Here is a 20,848-nt window from a genome sequence, read left to right as displayed (position 1 = left end):
GATCAGGTTAATATAGATAATACAATTCCACTGCAAAAACTAAACTGCCATAACATACATTTAAACAAAAAACTGGAGTTTATTTACCACTTCCACTAGGGGAATGAAAATAAAATACTTTCAAAAATTTAAGATTTAAATGCTAAAATGGGGGGATGTTTGTAATTTATGTTTTTTGAAAGAATAATTGAAATAACCAAGGACTCTCATTATGGAAGACAAGTCTGGTATTAAAAAAAAAAAAGATTGTGCTGTTGTTTAGACTTAGGTTATTTTTTTTTAACGGCAGCTTATTTTTGTCTATAGAAATATCTGGTCATTCAGACTTAATGGGTTGCTATGAACAAGATCCTCACCCACATTCCAATTTTATGTAAAAACTAAAAGAAAAATTAATACGATTTAAATTAGGCATATTCTTTCCTTTCTCCAATTAAATTTTTCCTACACTCAAATTACGCATAGCTAAGTTTGAAAGGGTCATTACTTGAAACTCCTCAAATTTTTGGGAAAGATAAAATGTAAATACAATTTTAAAATATTGTCGTTTACCTCAGACCTCTAAATAAAACACTATGGTAAGCATTTTAAAAATTTATTTACAAAGTTGTGTACAACACGATGGAATAACATTTAGAATACCATATATATTCATTCATATATAAACAGACTTTTATAATAGAATGACACTTTTTGCCTTTTGAAAATTTTTTTAATATTTAAAATCTCCCAACGTCTCTATACATTTTCTTCTCACATAAAACTGCGGAGAGTGAACCTTCAAAAAAAATGAAAGTTCAGAGCTCTAAATCTACTGAATTTTTTTTCTTAAAAAAATAAGAACCCCAAAAGGAAAGTCAATAATTTTTATACAAATATGTACAAAGAATTTCCCTCCCACCCCCACGGTACTGAGAGCAGGAGCCGTCGGGGTACATTTTCGGAAAATTCGGTTTTTCGGTTTTACCTGTACAGAAAGCTATTCCCGGCGGGCGTGCGGTGTGAGTTTGCTCCGCCAGCCTAGGTGTGCGCAAGGGGGTGGAGGCCGCCGAAGGTCGTGTTGAGGGGTCGGGGGGAGGAAATGGAAGAGAGGCAGAGTCCGGGATTGGGCAGGGGGGCGGGCCCGGGGCGGGGCGCGCAGACTAGAAGTGCAGCCACCGCCCCGGGCAGCCGCCCGGCCCTCGGTCCCAGCCACCGGCACGTCCCTATTGAGCGGGCCATTTGGCTTGCGCTGCAGCGGCGGCAGCAGCCGCGGCGAGGCTGCTGGCTGCAGGAACTGTCCAGAGAGCGGCACGCTCAGGATGGGTGCGATGGTGGCCGTCGTCCGGCTCAGCGACAGCGGCTGGTGCGTGGCCATGAGCGCCGCGGACTGCACGGTCCCGGGCGGCCTCAGGAAGGACTGTGCTGCGCTGCCGCCCCCCCGCCCCCAGTGCCCCCAGTTACCCCGGCGCCCCCAGCGCCCGCCGCCGAGCCCCCGGGCGCCGCCGGGCCCCCGCCAATGATGTTTTCGATGCTGAACGACGCGGCCGCGCGCGGCTCGGACTTGATCAGTGACGCCGTGGTGCCCGCAGCGCCCGCCGTGCCCGCGGCGGCCGCCGCAGCGCCCAAGCTGTTGAGCTGCAGCTGCAGGCCCGGCCGAGCTGCGAGCCGAAGGCAGCCGCTTTGCGGCCCAGCTCGCCCGAGGGCAGCAGCGGCACGGCAGGCGGCAGCACGGGTGCCACTGGCGGCAACGCGTATGGGTACTGAAGCGCCGCGGCCGCTGCCGCTGCCGCCGCAGCAGCCGGGTGAGAGTAGGCGCCAGCCGCGGCCGCGGGGTGCAGGCCGTAGGGGCGGCCGTAGGGCCCCGCGGCTCCTGCTGCCGCCGCCAGGCTATAAGCGCCGAAGCTCTGCATCATGAGCGCCGTCTGCTCGCGCAGGTGCTCCTGCTGGTGGCGCTTGAAGCGTTTCCGGCGCCGCAGGAAGCTGCCGTTGTCGAACATGTCTTCGGACTGCGGGTCCAGGGTCCAGTAGTTGCCCTTGCCCGGGTTGCCCGGCTCGCGGGGGATCTTGACAAAGCAGTCGTTGAGCGAGAGGTTGTGGCGGATACTGTTCTGCCAAGCGGGGAACTTCTCCCGGTAGTAGGGGAAGCGGTTGCTAATGAACTCGCAGATGCCGCTCAGGGTCAGCTTCTTCTGCGGACTCTGCAGGATAGCCATAGTGATGAGCGCGATGTACGAGTAGGGCGGCTTCACCAGGCTGTTCTTGGGCTTGCTGGGGGCCAGGCCTCCCGCCGCACCGCTGCCCGAGCCGGGCCCGCCGCCGCTCCCGCCGCCCTCCTCGCTGCCAACGCCACCCTTGCAGCCGTCAGCTTCGGAAGCGCCCGCCTCGCCCCCTGGCCCAGCCCCGGTTCCAGTCGCCTCTTTGGGCAATGCCAGGGCTGCTGGTGCGGAGGCTGAGGCTGCCCGTGGTGGGGTACCGCTGGCGTCACCTCGTCCGCCTCGTCCAGGCGCAGCTCCGGCGGCCCCACGGGGCTATCGCAGCCCGCGTCGCTGTCCTTCTCCTCGAGCCCGTCGTCGCCCTCGCCCACCACATCGATGTCCACGTCCTCGGCCGTCAGCACCGTCTGGCCGGACATGTCGCTGGCGCTGCCGCCGCCGGAGAGGGTCATCCCTCCTCGGGGTTGGTGGCGGCGGCGGGGAAGGAGCGGCGGGCGATGGGAGTCGTCAGGGACTGCCGCCGAGCTCAGGGAAAGGGGGCTTGGGTGCTCCGGAAAGATGGGAGAGGGGAGGGGGACGTAGGTGGTTCGGGGCCCTCCCGGCTTGGCTCACACTTAGCAGCCCGGCATCGCGCGGCGCGGGCGCTGCCGTCCGCCCCCCGCGGCCGCGCTCTTCAAACTCCTGCTGTCCCTGGCTCTCGGTACTAGGTGCTCGATGCCGCTCCGGGCCACGGCGGCTTCTCCACGCCGCGCCCCCTCACTTCGCCCGCCTTCCTCGGCCTCTGGCCCGGGCGTGGAGAGCAAGAGCGGCGCAGGCGGGCGCGGGACGCCGGGCTCCCAACAGCTCGGGAGGGCGCGGACAGGGGCAACAGGGGGAGGGGGGTGTCAGGGACGCCGAGCCCCCGTAGTCGAAAGTCCCGTTTTAAGGACTGGCCTGATAGATTACTTTCTACTTAAAGATCCAGCGGGAGGCGGGGCCACGTGACCGCGCGTGACGTCAGGGCCGCGGTGGAGCCGGCCAAACTCAAGTTGGTTCAGGGAATTGTCAACAAAGGGACGAGGGACGCGCAACTCAGCGCCGCACGGTGCGCCAGCATCCCGAGGGCTCCGAGGGCGTCCTGGCCCACCCTGGACCCCAGCCTAGGCTGGAGCCTTGCTCAGGGGTCGAGGGAGCCTGTGGGTGTGAGTGCTGGAGGGTGGTTGTGAGCGCGTGAGGGCGTGGGCCTGGGAGCGTCCGCGGGACCCTGCGGTTCTCGCTGCCCTGCCCTCCCTGCCCCCTCTCCCTTCCCCCTTCCCCACTTTGCCAACACTCCTTAGGCTGGGACTGGGCAACACCGAACGAGATTCTCATCCCCCCCCTTTTTTTTTAAAGGAAAAACTTAGTAGCCTCCGTTTTGTTTTTGGGGTTTGATTCTTTTTAGCTCTTGAGTAAGGGCTGAGCATTCGGCTCCGTGTTGCTAATTAGACTTCAGATCCCCTTTCCCCTTCTGTCTCGGTGCTCTTTCGGCGGAGACAATTAGTGAGGTGACGCGTTCCCTTTCCCCTCAAAGCCAAACCACCTGGGTCCTGCCTTTGCTTTCCCCGCTAGATGTGAGCGTGCTTTATATATAATATATATATTATATATATATATATATATATATATATAATATTTTTTCCCCGCGCGGCCACAACAGCGTCAGCTGGGGTTCCCGAAGGTCAGAAAATAGTTATTGATTAATCTATTAGAATAGTTGCCGAGAGAAATAAAAACGACGTAAAATAACAGCGAACCTATAAATAAAGAGGCTGTAACTAGCAGCTGGGAGTTGTTAAACGACTTAGCAAGTGAAAAAGTCGGAAATGAGGCGCTGGGGAAGGAGCCGGGACTGGCAGCGGCCTGGGTAAGTCGAGTGGAGCGAAGTAGAGGATTCCGGGCCTCCAGTTTGGACGCCGCGCTCTGGCTGGGACGCCGGGAGCTGGCGGTGTGACTTTACCGGGCGGCGGGGCCCAGCCTCTTGGGAATGGGGGGCGGCCTCGAGCATGCGGGTGGGCTAGGCTCTCAGTTGCTGCTAACTCACGTGGATTCTTTCCTCTTAAGGCTTAGGTAAATCCTCCAAGATTTGACTTCCCGCGGAAACCAGTAGCAGAGCGGGTGGAGGAGGCGAGGATGCGGCTGGTACACACCGAGTTTCCTTGGCAAGGAAAATCGATGGTAGGAAAGGCTGTGGGGATTTAACTGGGGTTGAGGGTGGAGGCTCGCAAAACCACCACCGGTGCGTGGCATTGCCAGTGCGTGCGCTTGGACCTCGCACCTCGGGATAGTGCTCCTGACCTGCTGAGTCCGCGACGCGCCACCTCTCCTTCCGAAGTTTTAGGCCGCCTCACAGCGAGCTGCAAGAGCGGGCCGGCCGTGGCGGGCTCCTTGAACCCAAGTCCTGTCTGTCCGCTAAGTCCTGGGGAGAATTTTGGCCTCACCAGAGGAAGGAGCACAAGGGGAGCGAGCGGTCCGAGAGGAAAGTTGGTGAAATATTTACAGAAGACGCTGGGAAACCGATTTAATTCCTGGTGGACAGTGGTGCTTCTGATTCCCTCAGTCTGTGTCTCTCACCTACGACGCTCTCAATCCTTGGCCTAGAAAAAAAATCCGTAAACTTACTTCATTATAGGCAGTGAGACACATAGATTGACTTTCATCTCCATTAGATAATTTCCTGGCTATAACACTAGTCCATTGGATCTCCATTTCGCAGGACGTTCCTGGTTTGTACTGGGGATTGGGGGGAGGGGGGCAGTTACTCCATCCAGAGACAGCCGCGGAACTCCAAAGTTTTTTGTGTGTGTGTTTAAATGATCCTCCCGATTCCCCTTTGTACCTGACCCTAAAATGTATCTCTGAGTTGATTTCCGCAGCAGCACCTCTTTGTGGCCCCGCAGGTGCGAACCGTTTACAATGCCATCTAGACAGCCTTCCGTGAAACCGACGGGAGTGGCGCGAGCTGGCTGCCCCCTGCACCCAGCTGCAACTGTCCGAGCAACGCAATAATTACAAAAGGAAGGTCGGAAGGACAAAAAAGAAAAAAGAAAGAAATCCGAAATCTGAAATTCAGAAATTACTTTTACATAGCTTCAGTTGTCCAGCTCCAATGCCAGGCGTGGGCCCCAAGCCCCATTACAGCCCAAGAAGCTGGGCTCTCGTGGACGCGTGCCGTGTGTGTGTGTGTGTGTGTGTGTGTGTGTGTGTGTGTGTGTGTTTGAGAGAGAGAGAGCGCGTGAGCGTGGGAGTGGGAGTGTAGCGGCTCCGGGGGCTGCCCTCGGCAGCCTTCTTAAAGTAGCCTCCAAATGAGCCTAATTTCGATTCTGCTGTCCGCCAGGGCTGGCTCTCAGGACTCCTCGGCGCGGTTGGTCGCTGCCTCACCCTCCCTCGGCCAAGACCTGGCCTGATCCGTCCATTCCCTGGTGTCTCATTGGAACCTCCCTGGAGGAAGGGGTGGGGGTGAACAACTCCCAGCCGCCAGTTCCATTTGTTGCGCTTTTTTCATTCGACACAATAAAAGTCAAATTAATTGATTCATACCATTAATTACGGCGCGTAGCGTGAAAAGCAACGCTTCCCCTCGGTTAGAGATCTATTGTGCTAATCTCTTGTTCAATCAGTGTTACCATCTGATGCCGGGTCTGGCCCTTACAGAAACTTTTCGACTCGATTAGCTAAATGATGAGACATGCAGGACCTACTGGCTGCGGCCCCGACGTCCGTCGCCTGTGCCGGCCCAACCGCTTAATATCGATTTCCAGCCAAGGCAGCGGATTTTCCCGCGACCACCCTGGACTGGGGAACCCGCCACGGGTTTCCCCCTTCCGGGCAGACTGTAGCACCAGCGCAACCTCCCGGGGCCGGAAGGAGGCAAAGCAGCGGCCCAGGTGGGAGGCCGGAAGGTTCCCGCAGTCCTCGCTGCGGGATGCCGCCGGGGCGGAAGGGCTGGAGCCCATAGCTGTGCAGGGACCTGCCTTTCGCCGACTAGATTCTGGGCTAAGTAAATCCTGCTTGCCTCGTAATTGCAGTTTGCAGCTAAGAGCCCACAAATCGTCAGTTACTGCCAGACTTCAGGACAGAGAGAGACTGAAGAAGCGAGACAGCTACAGAGAGAAAGTGACACATTAGTCGCGGAAAGAAAAATATGATAGAGGGACCAGAAATATTTGGGGTGGGGGAGGAGAAATGTGGATTAATATTGTCTGGGTCGCAGAGGGCTACTGGGGAAGATAGAAGGAGAACGAGTACACACACACAATTATGAGTGAGAGTAACTACTTGGGTCGCAACAAACTTCCCAAGAGGAATTTAAAGAAGATGGCACCCAGCTGTCTCACCTGTTCAAATGTTTGAAACGTTTCAGCCAAAGGAGAAGGGAATGAGGCTCCCTGCGTTTCTCCTGGGGCCCGTAGAGTCCGTGGTACCCAGCTAGGGAAGCCACCTGAACGGGATCCTTCGAGGGCGAGGTCGTGGCGGTGGTGGAGGGGACCGAGGTTCTAGCAACAGGAAACAAGAAAAGTGGAGTCTGGATCGATAAGAAGGAAATTGAGACGTCTCCGGGGAGGGGAGATTTAGTGTGTTCTGGGGGTGAAATGGGGATGGGGGGAACAATTTATGACGGAGAAGAGGAAGTTAATTACAACTCAATTTGGGTTCCTAAGTGGTCAACACTGGAGGAGAGGCACGGTAAGAGTGTGCGGGAGGCAGGAATGGCCCACCTACCCCTCGCCAGGCCCAAGCGAACCCAAGTGCCCTCTTCCTCCTCCTTTAAGTCAGGGTCTATGCCAACGGCTTGAATAAATCGTTGGTCCGAAGTGAGATAGAATCATCACGCCCGTGCGCTGGTGCACTTTTTCTTATAATCCGGGGAGATGTGACCAGTTTCTGGGCAGTAAGGGGTGCCTCCCCCCCGAGAGCAGCCGCCCTCTATAGCAGAGGGAAGGAAACGTGGGTGGAGCCCATTTGGAAAATACCCCTCCTTTCCCTCCACTCCCGCCCCCCACCCTCGTCCCAAGAAACAAAGTCGGCTTCTTCTTGACAATCTTCATAGATATGTTAAACTATTATCAGCCTCTGTTTGGATGGCCACCACCGGGCAAGGTGGGACGGCCTGAGATGACACCCAGGTCCCCAACCCACCCAGATTATTTCTATTTCCAAGTGGGTGGGATTTTCAACTCACTTCCCACCAACCTTGTGTATGTCTCCAGATCTCTTTGGGGTGGGGAAAAAAAAAAAGAAGCTAATTTAACGTTCTTGTTTGGATTTCCATCTCAAAACTTCATTTATTTTCAAGGTGTCCGCCACTCAGGGCCCATGCCAAGAAGTACCTATAAATGGCGAAAGACCAAAGGGAAAGGAGGAGAAAGAGAGAGAGGAGAGAGAGGATGGTTTCGAATTTATTTATATTGGAAATGTATAAACATCATTCTGTAAAAGGCAACACGTTTTTAACGATGAGAGAGCAGTTAGGGGCAGAAAGCTAGTAAAATTGTGTGATAAATTTATGGCATTGTTAGCGTGCTTTTAATTATGGCTATTATGTTAATTATTTCACATTAGCATGGAGTTATCAGCAGCATGTCAGATTTAATCAAAACGAGCCTTTCTCTCGAAAATTGTTCTTTTCATCCACGAGGAGAAAGGTCCTGGGCAATATCGGGGCTTAAAAATGACTTGGCATTGAAAGCTCGTGTCTTTCCGGCACGGTTTGGAGCGATGCGGCCGGGCCCGGCTGTCCGCTGGCTCCCTCCAGGCTACCGGCAGCTCGCGGAGGAGCCGAGGGCTGGGTTTTTAGGAATTCACCATTTTCACCCCCTTCGGAGCCGACACTTCATCATACGGGTTCATTCTGTCAAACAATATGATGCTGCTCATTTTTATCTGTCCCGCTTTACAAAACCCCATTCAGCCCGCCGAGGAGCAACAAAAGCCTCGGAGCGGCGCTGCGGCCGCTGGCGGCCACGGCCTGCCGGGAGCCCCAGACTGAAAGGCAACAGGGCCCGAGGAAAGCAGGCGGCGGGCGCGCGCCCCTCGCCGCCCGAGGGAACGCGGCCGGCCGGGGCCCGCGCGCCCAGGTGACCAGCCCTCGGGTGTGGCCCGGGCGGGACACGCCTCTCCCAGGCCCGCGCCCGCCAGCGGCCTCCCCTCAGGCGCAGGCCGGTAGCACCTTTCCCTCCTGGCGAACGACTCGCCCACCCAGGCCACATCGATTTTTTTAATCACTGCCGATCGATTTATTGGGAGCAAATAAATAGCCTGTTTTGGAAACGTTTCAATTGTTGCCTTGATGGTTGGGCGACGCGGGCTGGCGCGCAGGGCCGAGGCGCGCGCCGGAAAGGGCTTGTGGGAAAGTGCGGAGCGCAAAGGCCGAACGCCACTTGCCGCGGGAGTCTCGTGTGTGTGCGCGCGCGGGGCCGCCCACCACAGGTGCTCCTGCGCCTCCATCTCGGGCGATGCCCCGGCGTCCTCGAGGGTCCGTCCGGCTTCCTCCTCTCGCACTCAGCTCCCTCTGGCGGCGGGGCGGGCAGGAGCTCAGCGCCAGCCTTTCCACCTTGTCACGTCCAGGCAAGTTCGCCCGGGTCTCTGATTCCTTAGCAAAGTTTTCCTTCAGGACACCGAGCGGCCCTGAGTCCAGTCCCCGGACGCTCGCAGGTTGAGGCCTCTCAGGCCCACGAGCAGCTCGCGCCCACGCCGCTGGCCTTCCGGCCCAGGCCCGCGGACGCCACTGCCTCCGGGTCCCTGGATCGGGAGCGGTCTTCGGGAGCAGGACCACTCAGGCCCCCGCCCTTCCCGGGACAGGGCTGTGGACCGGCCAGCTGTTGCCTTATTTTTAGCGCCATTCCATTCGCGCGGTTATATTTAACTCGATCCACTCCTCCGAGGAGGTCGCTCGGACATCGAATTCTCTACATCGCAGCCTAGGCCGGCCCGCCTCGCCTCAGGGGCGGTCCCTCAGGGGCAGATTGGAAAACCCCTGCTTAAGAATCTTTGACATCTCTGGAGTTTGGCTGGGAGAAGAGAGGTTGGGAGGGCTGGTTCTAGGAGCTGTCGCTAGCGCGCCTGCCTGCACTCTGCGTGGAGGTGCAGTCTTGGGTGGGGGAAGGGGAGTACGGCCAAGGTCAGTCCCCAGGGAGGGTGCTCTGCGGGGGGGGGGGGGGTGTCGGGTCGGGTCCACTTCCTTCTTATGCATGGCCCAGAGTATCCATCCAGGTGAACTGGAAGACCTCTTACAACTTTGACCTTCAGAAGGTTTATGATTTTCTATTCCTGCAGAAGTCCCCCCTTCTCCCTAGTCCCAAACACAAACTCAACAGGGTACTTAAATTTGACTGGCATGTTGGCTTTCTGGTTCCAGCCCAGTCTTCCCTTGACAGAATCTCAAGAAGACCATGCCATGGACTCAGTCACATCCTGGGGAAAGGACCCACTTAGATCACATGTAGAAACGCCATTCTAACATACTTAATTCACTCAGCTCAAAGTGAGTTTACAAACAATGCAAAAGCCACATACTAAAGGTACGCATACAGAGCTGGGACATGGAAACACACTCTTAAAACTTAAATTCTCCTTCTGACACTTTTATGTATGTATTTATTTATTATTAGAGAGAGAGAGAGAGAGAGAGAGAGAGAATCTTAAGCAGGCTGTGCACTCAGAGCCCAGCCATATCGGGATCCCAGGACTCTGGGATCATGACCCCAGTGGAAATCAAGAGTGCCGTGCTCATCATGCTCATTGGACTGGGGCACCCAAGTGCCCTTCCTTCTAATACTTTTAAAGAAGAACTTTCTTAACCTTTGGTCCAAAGCGGATATTTCTGGCTGCCTCTTTTTGTAGATCTCCCTGCAACGTATAGGAGAAGGATGGAAGTCATACAGCTGAATTCAGTGGGAGGGGATATACAGTTGACCCTTGAACAATGTGGTTTGAAATGCACAGGTCCACTTATAGTCAGGGTTTTATTTGTTTTGTGTTGTTTTTTAAGATTTTATTTTTAAGCAATCTCTACACCCAGTGTGGGGGGCTCGAACTCACAACCCCGAGACCAGGAGTCACTCCCTCTATTAATTGAACCAGCCAGACTCCCAAGAAGGGTTTTTTTTTTTTTTCCATACAGTACAGTACTATAAAAGCATTTTCTCTTCCTTATGATTTTCTTAATAACATTTTCTTTTTTTCTAGCTTACTTTACTGTAAGAGTATAGTATATACATATATACAAAATATGTGTTGACTGTTTATGTTATTGACAAGGCTTCCTGTCAACACTAGACTATTAGTAGTTAAGTTTTGGGGGAGTTAAAAGTTATACCCGAATTTTTGACTGCATTGTCGGTGCCCCTAACCTTAGCATTGTTCAAGGGTTAACTGTATAAATAAATGCATATATATTCATTTACTCATTTATTAATACTTTGAACAATTCTAAACTCTGGAAAAGGCTAGGGAGGAAAAGAATTAAATTCAGGCTTCCACGGTGATAAGTACTGTGGTAGAGGTAAACAGAGCACTTGGGAGGGCTCAGTGGGTGGGAAATGAGAAAATGTGAAGCTTTCCAATACAGAAGATAATACTGACCAGCTAGCTCTAACTTCAGGGGGCATTGGGAAAAAATCAGGGAGGAGTAAATTAGAACCTGGGGTACTTTGGGAAAACAAAGTACTAAGATGACTGAGTATCCTTCTAGATAGGCCACTGGGTACTTGGTCTCAAGGGAAATGGGGAATAGAGTGTGACAAGGAAACAGATGAGAATAGGAAGAAGGGAGAAGGTATAGTATAGAAATAGAACTTTGCTTAGAAATTTGGTCTAGGTCCAGTATGACCCATTTTAGATGACATGCAAGTGCTTTGACTAACATGGGAGAGATTTAAATGGGAACATAGATGAAAGGAAAAGATTTTATGGAAGAGCCTGACAGGGAGAGACTACTGAAAAGACTGGCTAGTAGGCCCATCTCCTTTTCTAACCTTATCATATTAGTTCATCGAGGGCCAGGCACTGGAACTACAGGAGTTAATAAGGTAGACTCCACTTTTATAATATTAACTCCACAAGGTTAGGAATTTTCATCTGCTTTGTTCACTATTGTATCCCTGGCCTCCAGCTAAACATTGCCTGGGTGGGGAGTAGGTGAAAGTTGGGGGTGGCACTAAACATGGGGAAGGAGAGTCATGCTCAATAAATATTGATTAAATGAAGGCATCAGTAAGACACAGCCCCACTCTGATGGGTGACTTATTCAAGAAATCTATAGCTAAAATGTAGTGTGATGAATTATAAATACTTAGAATATTATAGGAGTGCAGAGTAGACATACCTAAGTCTTCTGGGAAAAGACAAGGACTACATAGGAAGGTTTCCCAAAGGAAATAATGCTTGAACTGTCTTGAATAATGATAACTGCTGTTAGATGGATGAAGAGAACAGAGTTCTAGGCAGAGAACACAGCATGAGCAAAGACACAGAGGTATAGGAGATGTGAGGAGAAGTGTATAGTGTAATATGACAGAAATAGGAGGCAGGGGGCGCCTGGGTGGCTCAGTCAGTTGAGCGTCTGACTTTGGCTCAGGTCATGATCTCGCAGTTCGTGAGTTCAAGCCCCACGTCGAGCTCTCTGCTGACAGCTCAGAGCCTGGAGCCTGCTTCGGATTCTGTGTCTCCTCCTCTCTCTGTCCCTTCCCCACTCATGCTCTGTCTCTCTCTGTGTCTCAAAAATGAATAAATGTTAAAAAAATTAAAAAAAAAGAAATAGGAGGCAGGGAGTGGCTGGAGTTGATAGCAGAGAGCTAGACAAGGGTGAAATCATGAAGATTCCTGAATATGTGCTCAAGGGCCTGAAAATGGTAAAGAGTCACGGATGGATTTCAACTCTATGATTGGCATGATCAGAGTAAAATGTTGGAACAGTCTTTTAAGGGCACGTGAAGAATGAATTAGATGGAGTAAAATTGGACATAGTAAACAGGCAACTTCAGTTACCTCAAAAGTGATGGAATTGTGGCTCAAATTATTGGCAATGGGACTGGAGAGAGAGGATGAATTGGAGAAGGATGTAGGCGGTAAAATTGGTAGGAGTAAGTGTCTAATTAATAAAAGAGAAGGAGTTCATGGTAACTCCCAGATAAGAAATTTGGGTGTCTGGAGGCAATGTTGGGAAAATACAGATGGAGGAACATTCTCTAGTCCCTTTCTCCTCAGTCATCCCCATGACTACCCATGTTATTTCCTTAAATATTAGAGCATGACAGTCACTTTCTGATCAAAAACCTCATTATTTATAGAAGAAAATCCAACTCTTTAAGAAAGTAATTTAGGTGTGGCATGATCTGGCTCCAGCTTAACTTCTAGTGTCACTTGTACCCAATGCACTAGCTCCATGGGATATATGCTATTCTCAGGACACACCATGAACTCCTTTATATACCAGTCGGTGTGACTTTGAGCACATTTGTAGATTTTCTGTACCATATTTCGTCATCTGTAAAATGAGGATAATGATACCTTCCTTATGTGGTTATTGTAAGGATTAAATAACCCAACATGCTTAGAGCAGGGTTTGACACATACTTAAAATTTCTTTGAGTTATATCTTTGAAATGCCTTTTCCTGTTTTGTTTTGCTTTGCTTTGTTTTGCTTTTTGATTGAGAGACATAGTCTCAGCTTTCTAGGAATTTTCAGTTTAGTTGTAAGAGTAAGAGAGGCAGACATTGTAAGAGGGCAGACATTGTAAGCCCTTGAAGATAGAGATTTCTCAATCTTAGATTATTATTATCTTTATCCTGAAAGTGACTATTGTAGAATTTTGAGCAGGGGAGTGATATTACTGGATATGTGTTTTAGCAATATCACTCTCATCAGCGTGGAGAACGGACTGAAAAGAGATGAGTTTAGTTTTCCACATACTGAGTTGGAGGCGCTGGTAAAATTTCTAAGTAGAAATACTTAGTAGGAAATAAGAGTTTAGAGTAGTGCTGTCTAATGGATGTATAATGTGAGCTACAAATGTGAGCCGTGCATGTCCTTTTAAATGTTTAATAACTACATTTTAAAAAGTAAACAGAAATAGGTCAATTGATTTTAATGATACATTTTATTTGCCCAATATTCCTAAAAGTGTTGTCATTTCAACATGTGTATGAAAATTTTTGAGATATTTCCCATTCATTTTTCTAGGTCTTTGAAATATGGTGTGTATTTTATCCTTATAGCCATCTCAGTTTGAAGTGGCCACATTGCAAGTGCTACACAGCCACATGTGGCTAATGTCTATAGTATTGAACATCTCAGGTCTAGAACTTAAGAGAGAAGCCAGGACTACAAATAAAGATTTGAGAGTCATCAGCATTCAAGTGTAATAGTTCAAGCAATGAGTAAGCTCTGGGTGCCTTGGTGGCTCAGTTCCTTGAGCATTCAACTCTTGATTTCAGATCAGGTCATGATCCCAGGGTTGTGGGATGGAGCCCTGAGTCAGGCTCCATGCTCAGCATAATTAATGAAGATTCTCTCTCTCTCTCTCTCTCTCTCTCTCTCTCTCTCTCTCTCTCTCTCTCTCTCTCCTCCTCCCTCCCTCCCTCCCTCCTCCTTCCCTTCTCCCTCTCTTTACCTCTCTTTCTCTCCCCCTCTGCCCCTCTCCCCACTCTTGCATTCTCCCTCTTAAAAAAAAAGAAGAATCTGAAAGCCATAAGCTCAGCAAATGGGAATGTGTGGGATGAGGAAAAGGCCATGGGAATATCAGAGATAAGTGAAAGAAAGGGCCCATAAAGGAAAGTGAGAAAATAGAGCATAAATTGGGAGGAATACCATCATGTAAAGGAAGCAAGAGGGACTTTTGAGAAGATAAGTGTAGTCAATAAGATCAAGTGTTTTTGAGATATATTCTTATTATGTGTAATTGTTATATAGATATTATAAGGGTTTTGCCATCTCTGATAGGAATTATTTAACTATAAGTAGGTTAGTTATTCAAATTCTGGCAAGACAGTTATCAAGATATCATTTCTTCATTTTGTGCATAGTCACAAAGTGTCATTGTTTGATTTCGTTAAAGCATGTGTATTGCCTCTTTCTATGAACTTGTGCCAGTCACAGTGACCAAACTATTGCTACTTGCCCGGAACTGTTTAAGTCTACTTTTCAAGTATAAGTATATCTAGGGCCTGTTTTGTTCTCAGAATCGTCCCAGTTTGGATAATAAATTATTTGGTCACCCCATACATGGTAAACATAACTTTCAACACCTGGAACATAGTCAAACTGCCCTTCAGGTTTTCTACTAATGGATAGAAAAGTACTTAGAAGAAAGAAAGAAAGAAAGAAAGAAGAAAGAAAGAAAGAAAGAAAGGTGCTTGAAACACACATAGGTGCCACTTACTATAGTTTTAATTGCCTCCCAGTTAGATCAGGGCTTTTCTTTGGACTCTCCTGAAGTGTTCTGAAGGGAGTTGAAGTAGCATAACCTGCCAAGTAAGACTGTGACTGAATCTTTGTGAGTACATCTGTACATTCTCATCCCATCCACGTTCCCAGGATAATGAAAGTGATTTATTAAGCACTTGCTATGTGCTACATGCTTTCATATGCAATTTACATGTATTTAATTTTTACTACAATCTTATGAGGGAGGGGCTATAATTATTCCCATTTTACAAATGAGTAAGGTTAGCCAGTGTTTGAACCTGTGCAGTGTGGCTTCAGAGCCCATGCTCTTAACCACTACATTATACTGTTCTATAATATCATCTTTCTCTTCACCTGCCCCTTCCATTCCTTCCTCATCCCCAACAACTTTCTCACTGGCACTCACAACTGAGTTAAATATTTCAGTATGACATATTGATTAAATGCTTCTATACTTTTAATATTAATTATTTGAATGATGGAAGATGAACCAAGAACAGAGACCTTTATGTCTAGTCATTACTTTGATATTCTGTTCTTTTATGGCAAGAGAAGATTTGTGTCAACCATTTTGTGTTATTTTCTTTTAAAAGGACCCATAACACTTTTTTTTAGAGGAAAAGATTTATGTTTTTATTAATTTTTTTTATTTATTTTTGAGAGAGAGAGAGTGCAAGCAGGGGAGGGGCAGAGAGAGAGGGAGAGAGAGAATCTCAAGCAGGCTTCATACTGTCAGCACAGAACCAGATGTAGGGCATCAGGCACTCAGGTGCCCCATGCTTAATCGACTAAGCCACCTTGGTGGTTCTTGCTCAGTATCTCCCATGAACCTGCAGACAAGCTGTTGACTGGGGCTACATTCATCTGAAGATTTGATTAGGACTCCATCACATGGCTGCTTACAGGAGGGCTCAGTTCATTGCCATGTAGGCGTCTCCATAGGAGTACTTAAATATCCTTATGACATAACAGGTAGCTCCTCAGAACAAGAGAGAAAGCAAGGGAGAAGCCACAATGTCTTTTATAACTTAGCCTCATCACATGCTATCACTTCTGCTGAGTCTATTGGTCACACAGAACAACCCAATACAGTGTAGGAGTGCACTATATAAGGATACGAATATCAGAAAGTGATCATCAGTGGCCATCTTGGGGGGCTGGCTACCACAATCCACTTTTTGATCCCCTATGACTCATGTTGCTCCTGCATACAAAATGTATTCACTTACTCTCAAGGTTCCTAAAAGTCTCATTTCATTATAGCGTCACCTCAAAGTTCAGAATCTCATCATATAAATCAAGTTCAGGTATAGACAGCTCCTTGAGTACAGTTCCTCTTGATCTGAAGACCTAACTAAAGAGACAAATTACCTTCCTTCACACACACCCAACATACAATGGTAAGATAAGCATAGAATAATTGCTATAAAGACACTCTTATTCAAAAAGGGGGAATAGGGGAGTCACACAAGAGTAACTGGTTCATAGCAATTCTGAAATCCAGTTAGGCACAGGGTGATATTTCCTTGATTAGGTCTCTGTGCCTGAGAATAATTCCCCACGATCTTGTCTCTCCACCTTCTGGGTTATTTCCATTCTCCAAATCACCCTTGCTTTTTCATAAAAGATAGCACACGTTTGTGGCTGATTAATTTTTTTTTTTTTTGGCCTGTTTCTTGCTTATGGAAGTTTGGAAGGTCCAAACACCTCTTTTAATTTTTCTGTATGTCCCTTTTTGTCCAGTCTGGAGATGTTTCTGCCAATGGAATTCTCTTCTGCCAATATACTTCTACAGGTATCTCCTGTCATCCTTACAGTCATATATATTGATGAAAATGAACCCCATTCCAGCTCCAGAGGGTGTGAAACTTGATTGATTTAATCTAGCTATGATGATTTCATTCACCTTGCCAGAGATTGATTAAGACATGGTGACGTGATACCATTTTGTCCAGTAAGAAAGAAGGGGAAGGTTGTTCAAGGGTTTCTAGGAAAGGTTTTCTTTGGTGACAAATATCTCTAGGGAAGATAGAGTTCCTCTTCTGCTATAGACATTGTTAGGTCTGCATATCATACTTGCAGTTGTCATCTTTTGGCTTTGAGGCTAGCAGAGGAAAAGGCTGGAAAGCACTTAGATTCTTCATTATGTAATTGAGCAACTGAATTAATCAATGCCAGAAAAGCAAATTTTCTTTAAGTTTTGAAATATTTATTTAATTAATCTCTACACCTAACATGGGGTGCATGCTCACAACCCCAAGATCAAGAATTGCTTGTTCTTCCTACTGAGCCAGCCAGGTGCTCTGTAGTCATGAATATAAAGTGACACCCAGTCAGCATGACTGCCTGTTTTTTTTTTTTATTTATTTGTTTGTTTGGGCTGATTGCTCAGGTGAAGGCTGGAGAAAAATAGCGGATAATGTGATACAAACAGGGTTATGTGCTTATGTGTTTACCAAGTATAGTTGGTATACTTTACAAAGAAATTTATTACAAGTATGAATCTCCCTCTTTCTACTTTCCTCTCCCCTCCCCCCTTTCCTGTGCCCTTATCTCTTTTTTGTTCTTGCCCATTCATTTTTCCTCATCCTATTTTTCCTTCCCCTTTCTTCCTCCTGTATAGGTAACTTCTCTGTCTTCTTTGAGCTACCACTTATTTTTATGCATTGTTTTATTCGATACCCATAACAGCCCTGTCTAGTAGATACTGATTAATATTCCCATTTTTTAGTTGATAGATTAGACTAAGCAACTTGTTCATGGTCATACAGCTAAAAAGTAGCCAAACAAGCATTCAGCTCAAGTCTATATGATTCCAGAGTCTGTGCTTTAGCCACTATGCAGGAGTGAAAGGAACTCTTGTAAAAGAAAATTTGCTAGCTCTCAGTGTTAAACTAGTGGAGTTCTAGTAGATATATCTTATATAGATATATGAGCAGAAAACTGTGATTAAGGCCTCTAATTCTTATGGGAGCCAATACTGTAACTTTAAAATAATTAATATTAAGTGTTTATTATTCTTTAAAACAAGATAAAACCTTGAAAGTTTAAAACAAGACAAAGATTCTAATTTTTCTAACTAGTTTTACCCTATTAAGTTAGCTGGTTCCCTGAAGACTTGATTGCCACAACTTAGGTAGCTAAAAAGAGGAAAATTTCAGTCCCAGACCCTCTCACCCACCCCCCATATATGAGGATGCTAAAAGGGTGCCAACCACATCTGATATTTATCTTTTTTTCTAGGATATTTTATAACAAATCATGACCTAGAGAGAGTTCTCTGAAACCTAAGGAAATGAATCTTTGTGTATTAATTTAGAAAACTTTACTTTTAGTGGTCCAATTTTGCAGTTGTTTAGAGAGTCATATTTAGTTTTGACCATGTATCTTTCCTTTTTAGGAATAGGAAATTGGTATCAAAAAAAACGATGAAATCTTCTGTCTCTGGTAGTCTTATCAGTCTGTAACTAGTTGGGACTACTTAGGAATTCAATTTTTTTTTGAATACTGTGCCTTGGAGAGGAAAATATTTTCTTTGTGCTCTGATTTGGGTGTTGTTTAGAGAAAGTGATATTTAGTTTGGAGAATGACAGTCCTCTTGTTCCCTTATAGATCAGTATTGATAACTGACAAATAGCCCTGATGCCTCCAGGGCATTCACAGTTTTTGAATATTCACTCCTATTTATTTAAAAGACTTAGAGGAAAACAGCTATACTTACTCTTTTATTATGTTAATCTAATTTACATACCGACTGGAATTGTTTATATAGGGGATTCTGACAGTGATACTGTTTGCCTAAGGAAGAAAACTTGGTAGCAATCTTGTCATTTAGTATTTACAGTCTGCAAGCTGTATATATTTGGAGAATCTTTCTAAAATATTGCATGACAGGAAATTTCAATAAGCATGCTTAAATGAATTCTAAGGAAACAGACAGAAAGGAAATATGCCTCTCTGGTTCTGAAACATTTATCTCCCTGGGTGGAAAAGGGTAGGGGTAAGCCTTTGAATGATAGATAGTCCAAGAGAAAAATGCACATTAATCTGTGGTTTAATGTGTTCCCTAAATGTCTTAATTGCTTTTAAAGCCATGTAAATAAATAACATTCAAAGGACGTGAATTAATATCCTAAGAAATGACTTTCCTGATATAAGGGCTCCTATTTCAAATAGTATTTATATGGCACTACAAATAATTTTCAGCCAAGAATTAAAACCTGCAGTTGGGAAACCAGAATTTACCAACTGTTAGTAGGAACATTTTTTTGTTTTGTGGTTTTTGTTCTACCATAAGGCTAATCCTTGCCCTAGGTATTCACATGTTGTTTCACAAAGGAAGAAAGGATCAACACTCTCAGGGAGGGGACAGAGGATCTTGGACTGCTAAATCTTACAATCTTATCTTTACAGCACATTAAAGATAGGAATTGAACCTAAAGATAAATTCAGCATATCCTTAGTTTTATTTCTGAATACATTTTATGTCTTACATAGAGATTAAAAAAAAAAAGGTTTGTTTTAAATGATCATCAATTTTGTGAATTAAAAGTGAGGTATCTGGTCATAATCCTCCTTACACTCTCCTCAAATGATTAAAATAAAAATCTATAAGCCAATTCCAATTTTGGAGAAGTTTTAATGTTGAACTTTATTTGATTTGTAAAACTCAGCTTATTTTCTCTTTTGCACCTGTGAGTGACCCACCCCCTGACCTCCTGGACATACGAAGGTTCTATAGTATTTATATCTTAGACTCATGATTAGAAATTCATGATTCAGTATATAAATACATGTAACTAAACACATACATATATGAAACATGTTTCATAGAACAAGATTCACACTGTGTGTTGTACTATGACTTTTTTTCCTATTCTGGAGGGAAAAAAAATGCTAGTCACGACCCACAAAATTGATTTCATGGCCCACTAATGAGTTGCAACCAACAGTTTGATAAAACACTATCCAGACTCTAGAGAAATAACAGAATTGAACAAGCACGTTCTTTTTGACTTGCTGAAATTCTGAAGCCAAGTGAAACCTCTCCTCCTTCCTTTATACCATCTTTCATGTTTTTCCCTATGCATTTGTTTCCTCACGTTATATTCAGACCTGGGACTTAACAGATTTGGAAGGTGGAAAGCTGATTTTTGTCACCACTAGCTTCAGAAGTAGAGAAGCTGCAGCTAAGAAGTGTCTCACAGAATAACCTGCAAATGAATGAAACAGCTGTAACTAGGGTATGACTATCAGATCCTGCTGGGCACACTTTAAACCTATTGTAGAGGAGGCCTTTATTAGAGATGTACTCACTTCTTGTGAAAGATGAGTCTATAGCCTTGCTTTTAAAGCACTGTGTATGGCTGTTTAAATGAATCTCTTTTTGAAAAAATTCATAATCCTGTTCTACAGCAAATACTAGAATATCAACTATAGGAAAGCAAAGATTTTTGTCCATTTTTTCACTAATGTATCCCTAATCCCTAGAACACTGCCTGATACAAGTTGGTGCCCATTAAATACTTGTTAGATAAATCTAAACATAGTTATTTCCTAAAGAATTCCCCAGTTGGAGCACACCTGTATTCACATAGCATGGACAGTTGTATACAATCTTGCCGGTCATCATTCCTTATCACATTTTCTAGAAGACCCTTTGGGCCAAGATCACATTAAAAAGTAACATCGGGGCACCTGGCTGGCTCAGTCAGTACAGCAAGGGACTCTTAATCTTAGAGTCATAAATTTAAGCCCTACATTGGGCATGGAGCCTCCTTTAAAAGAAAAAAAAAAAAAAAGAAAGACAAAAATAACCTCAATGCAGTTTGTGCACATCATTTATACCTTATTAAAGCTGTTTACAAAACTAAACGAAACAAAAAATAACCTCATTAATGTAAAAGTGTTGCTTTAAGAGAGGCCAATGATGCCAGGAAAGAACAAATAACCAAAGGGAGACAAAAGAAATTCTAATATGCATGATAATATCAAGCATTTATGAATGCTTAATAGCTAGGTAGGAAAGGAAAATATTCAATTCTCTGTCATTCAGTTCTCACATTTCTGAGAAGTAGATACTACTTTTAGTCCTTTTTTTTTTTTAAAGAAATTTATTTACGGGGCTTAAGTGAATTAATCAAACCTGCATAGGTAATAAGCAGTTAAAGTGGAATTTGAACCCAGGTCTACTGTTTTAAGTTTATAGTAGATGAGGTTAAAGCTTATTAAG

General features: G+C 46.3%; 1 protein-coding gene across 1 annotated transcript; it reads right to left on the bottom strand.

Moving 5' to 3' along the window:
• Window positions 1-1,205: 1,205 nt before the first annotated feature.
• FOXD3 (forkhead box D3) lies at window positions 1,206-2,647 on the bottom strand. Its single transcript, XM_030325656.1, is given in 5 exon segments — window positions 1,206-1,258; window positions 1,261-1,422; window positions 1,425-1,637; window positions 1,640-2,413; window positions 2,416-2,647. Coding segments are annotated over 5 exon segments (1,434 nt in total).
• Window positions 2,648-20,848: the final 18,201 nt, after the last annotated feature.

The sequence above is a fragment of the Lynx canadensis genome, chromosome C1 (assembly GCF_007474595.2).
Source record: "Lynx canadensis isolate LIC74 chromosome C1, mLynCan4.pri.v2, whole genome shotgun sequence".
In the NCBI taxonomy this organism is placed as follows: Eukaryota; Metazoa; Chordata; class Mammalia; order Carnivora; family Felidae; genus Lynx; species Lynx canadensis.
The sequence above is the reverse complement of the archived record's forward strand: the minus strand, read 5'-3'. Positions and strand labels throughout refer to the sequence as shown.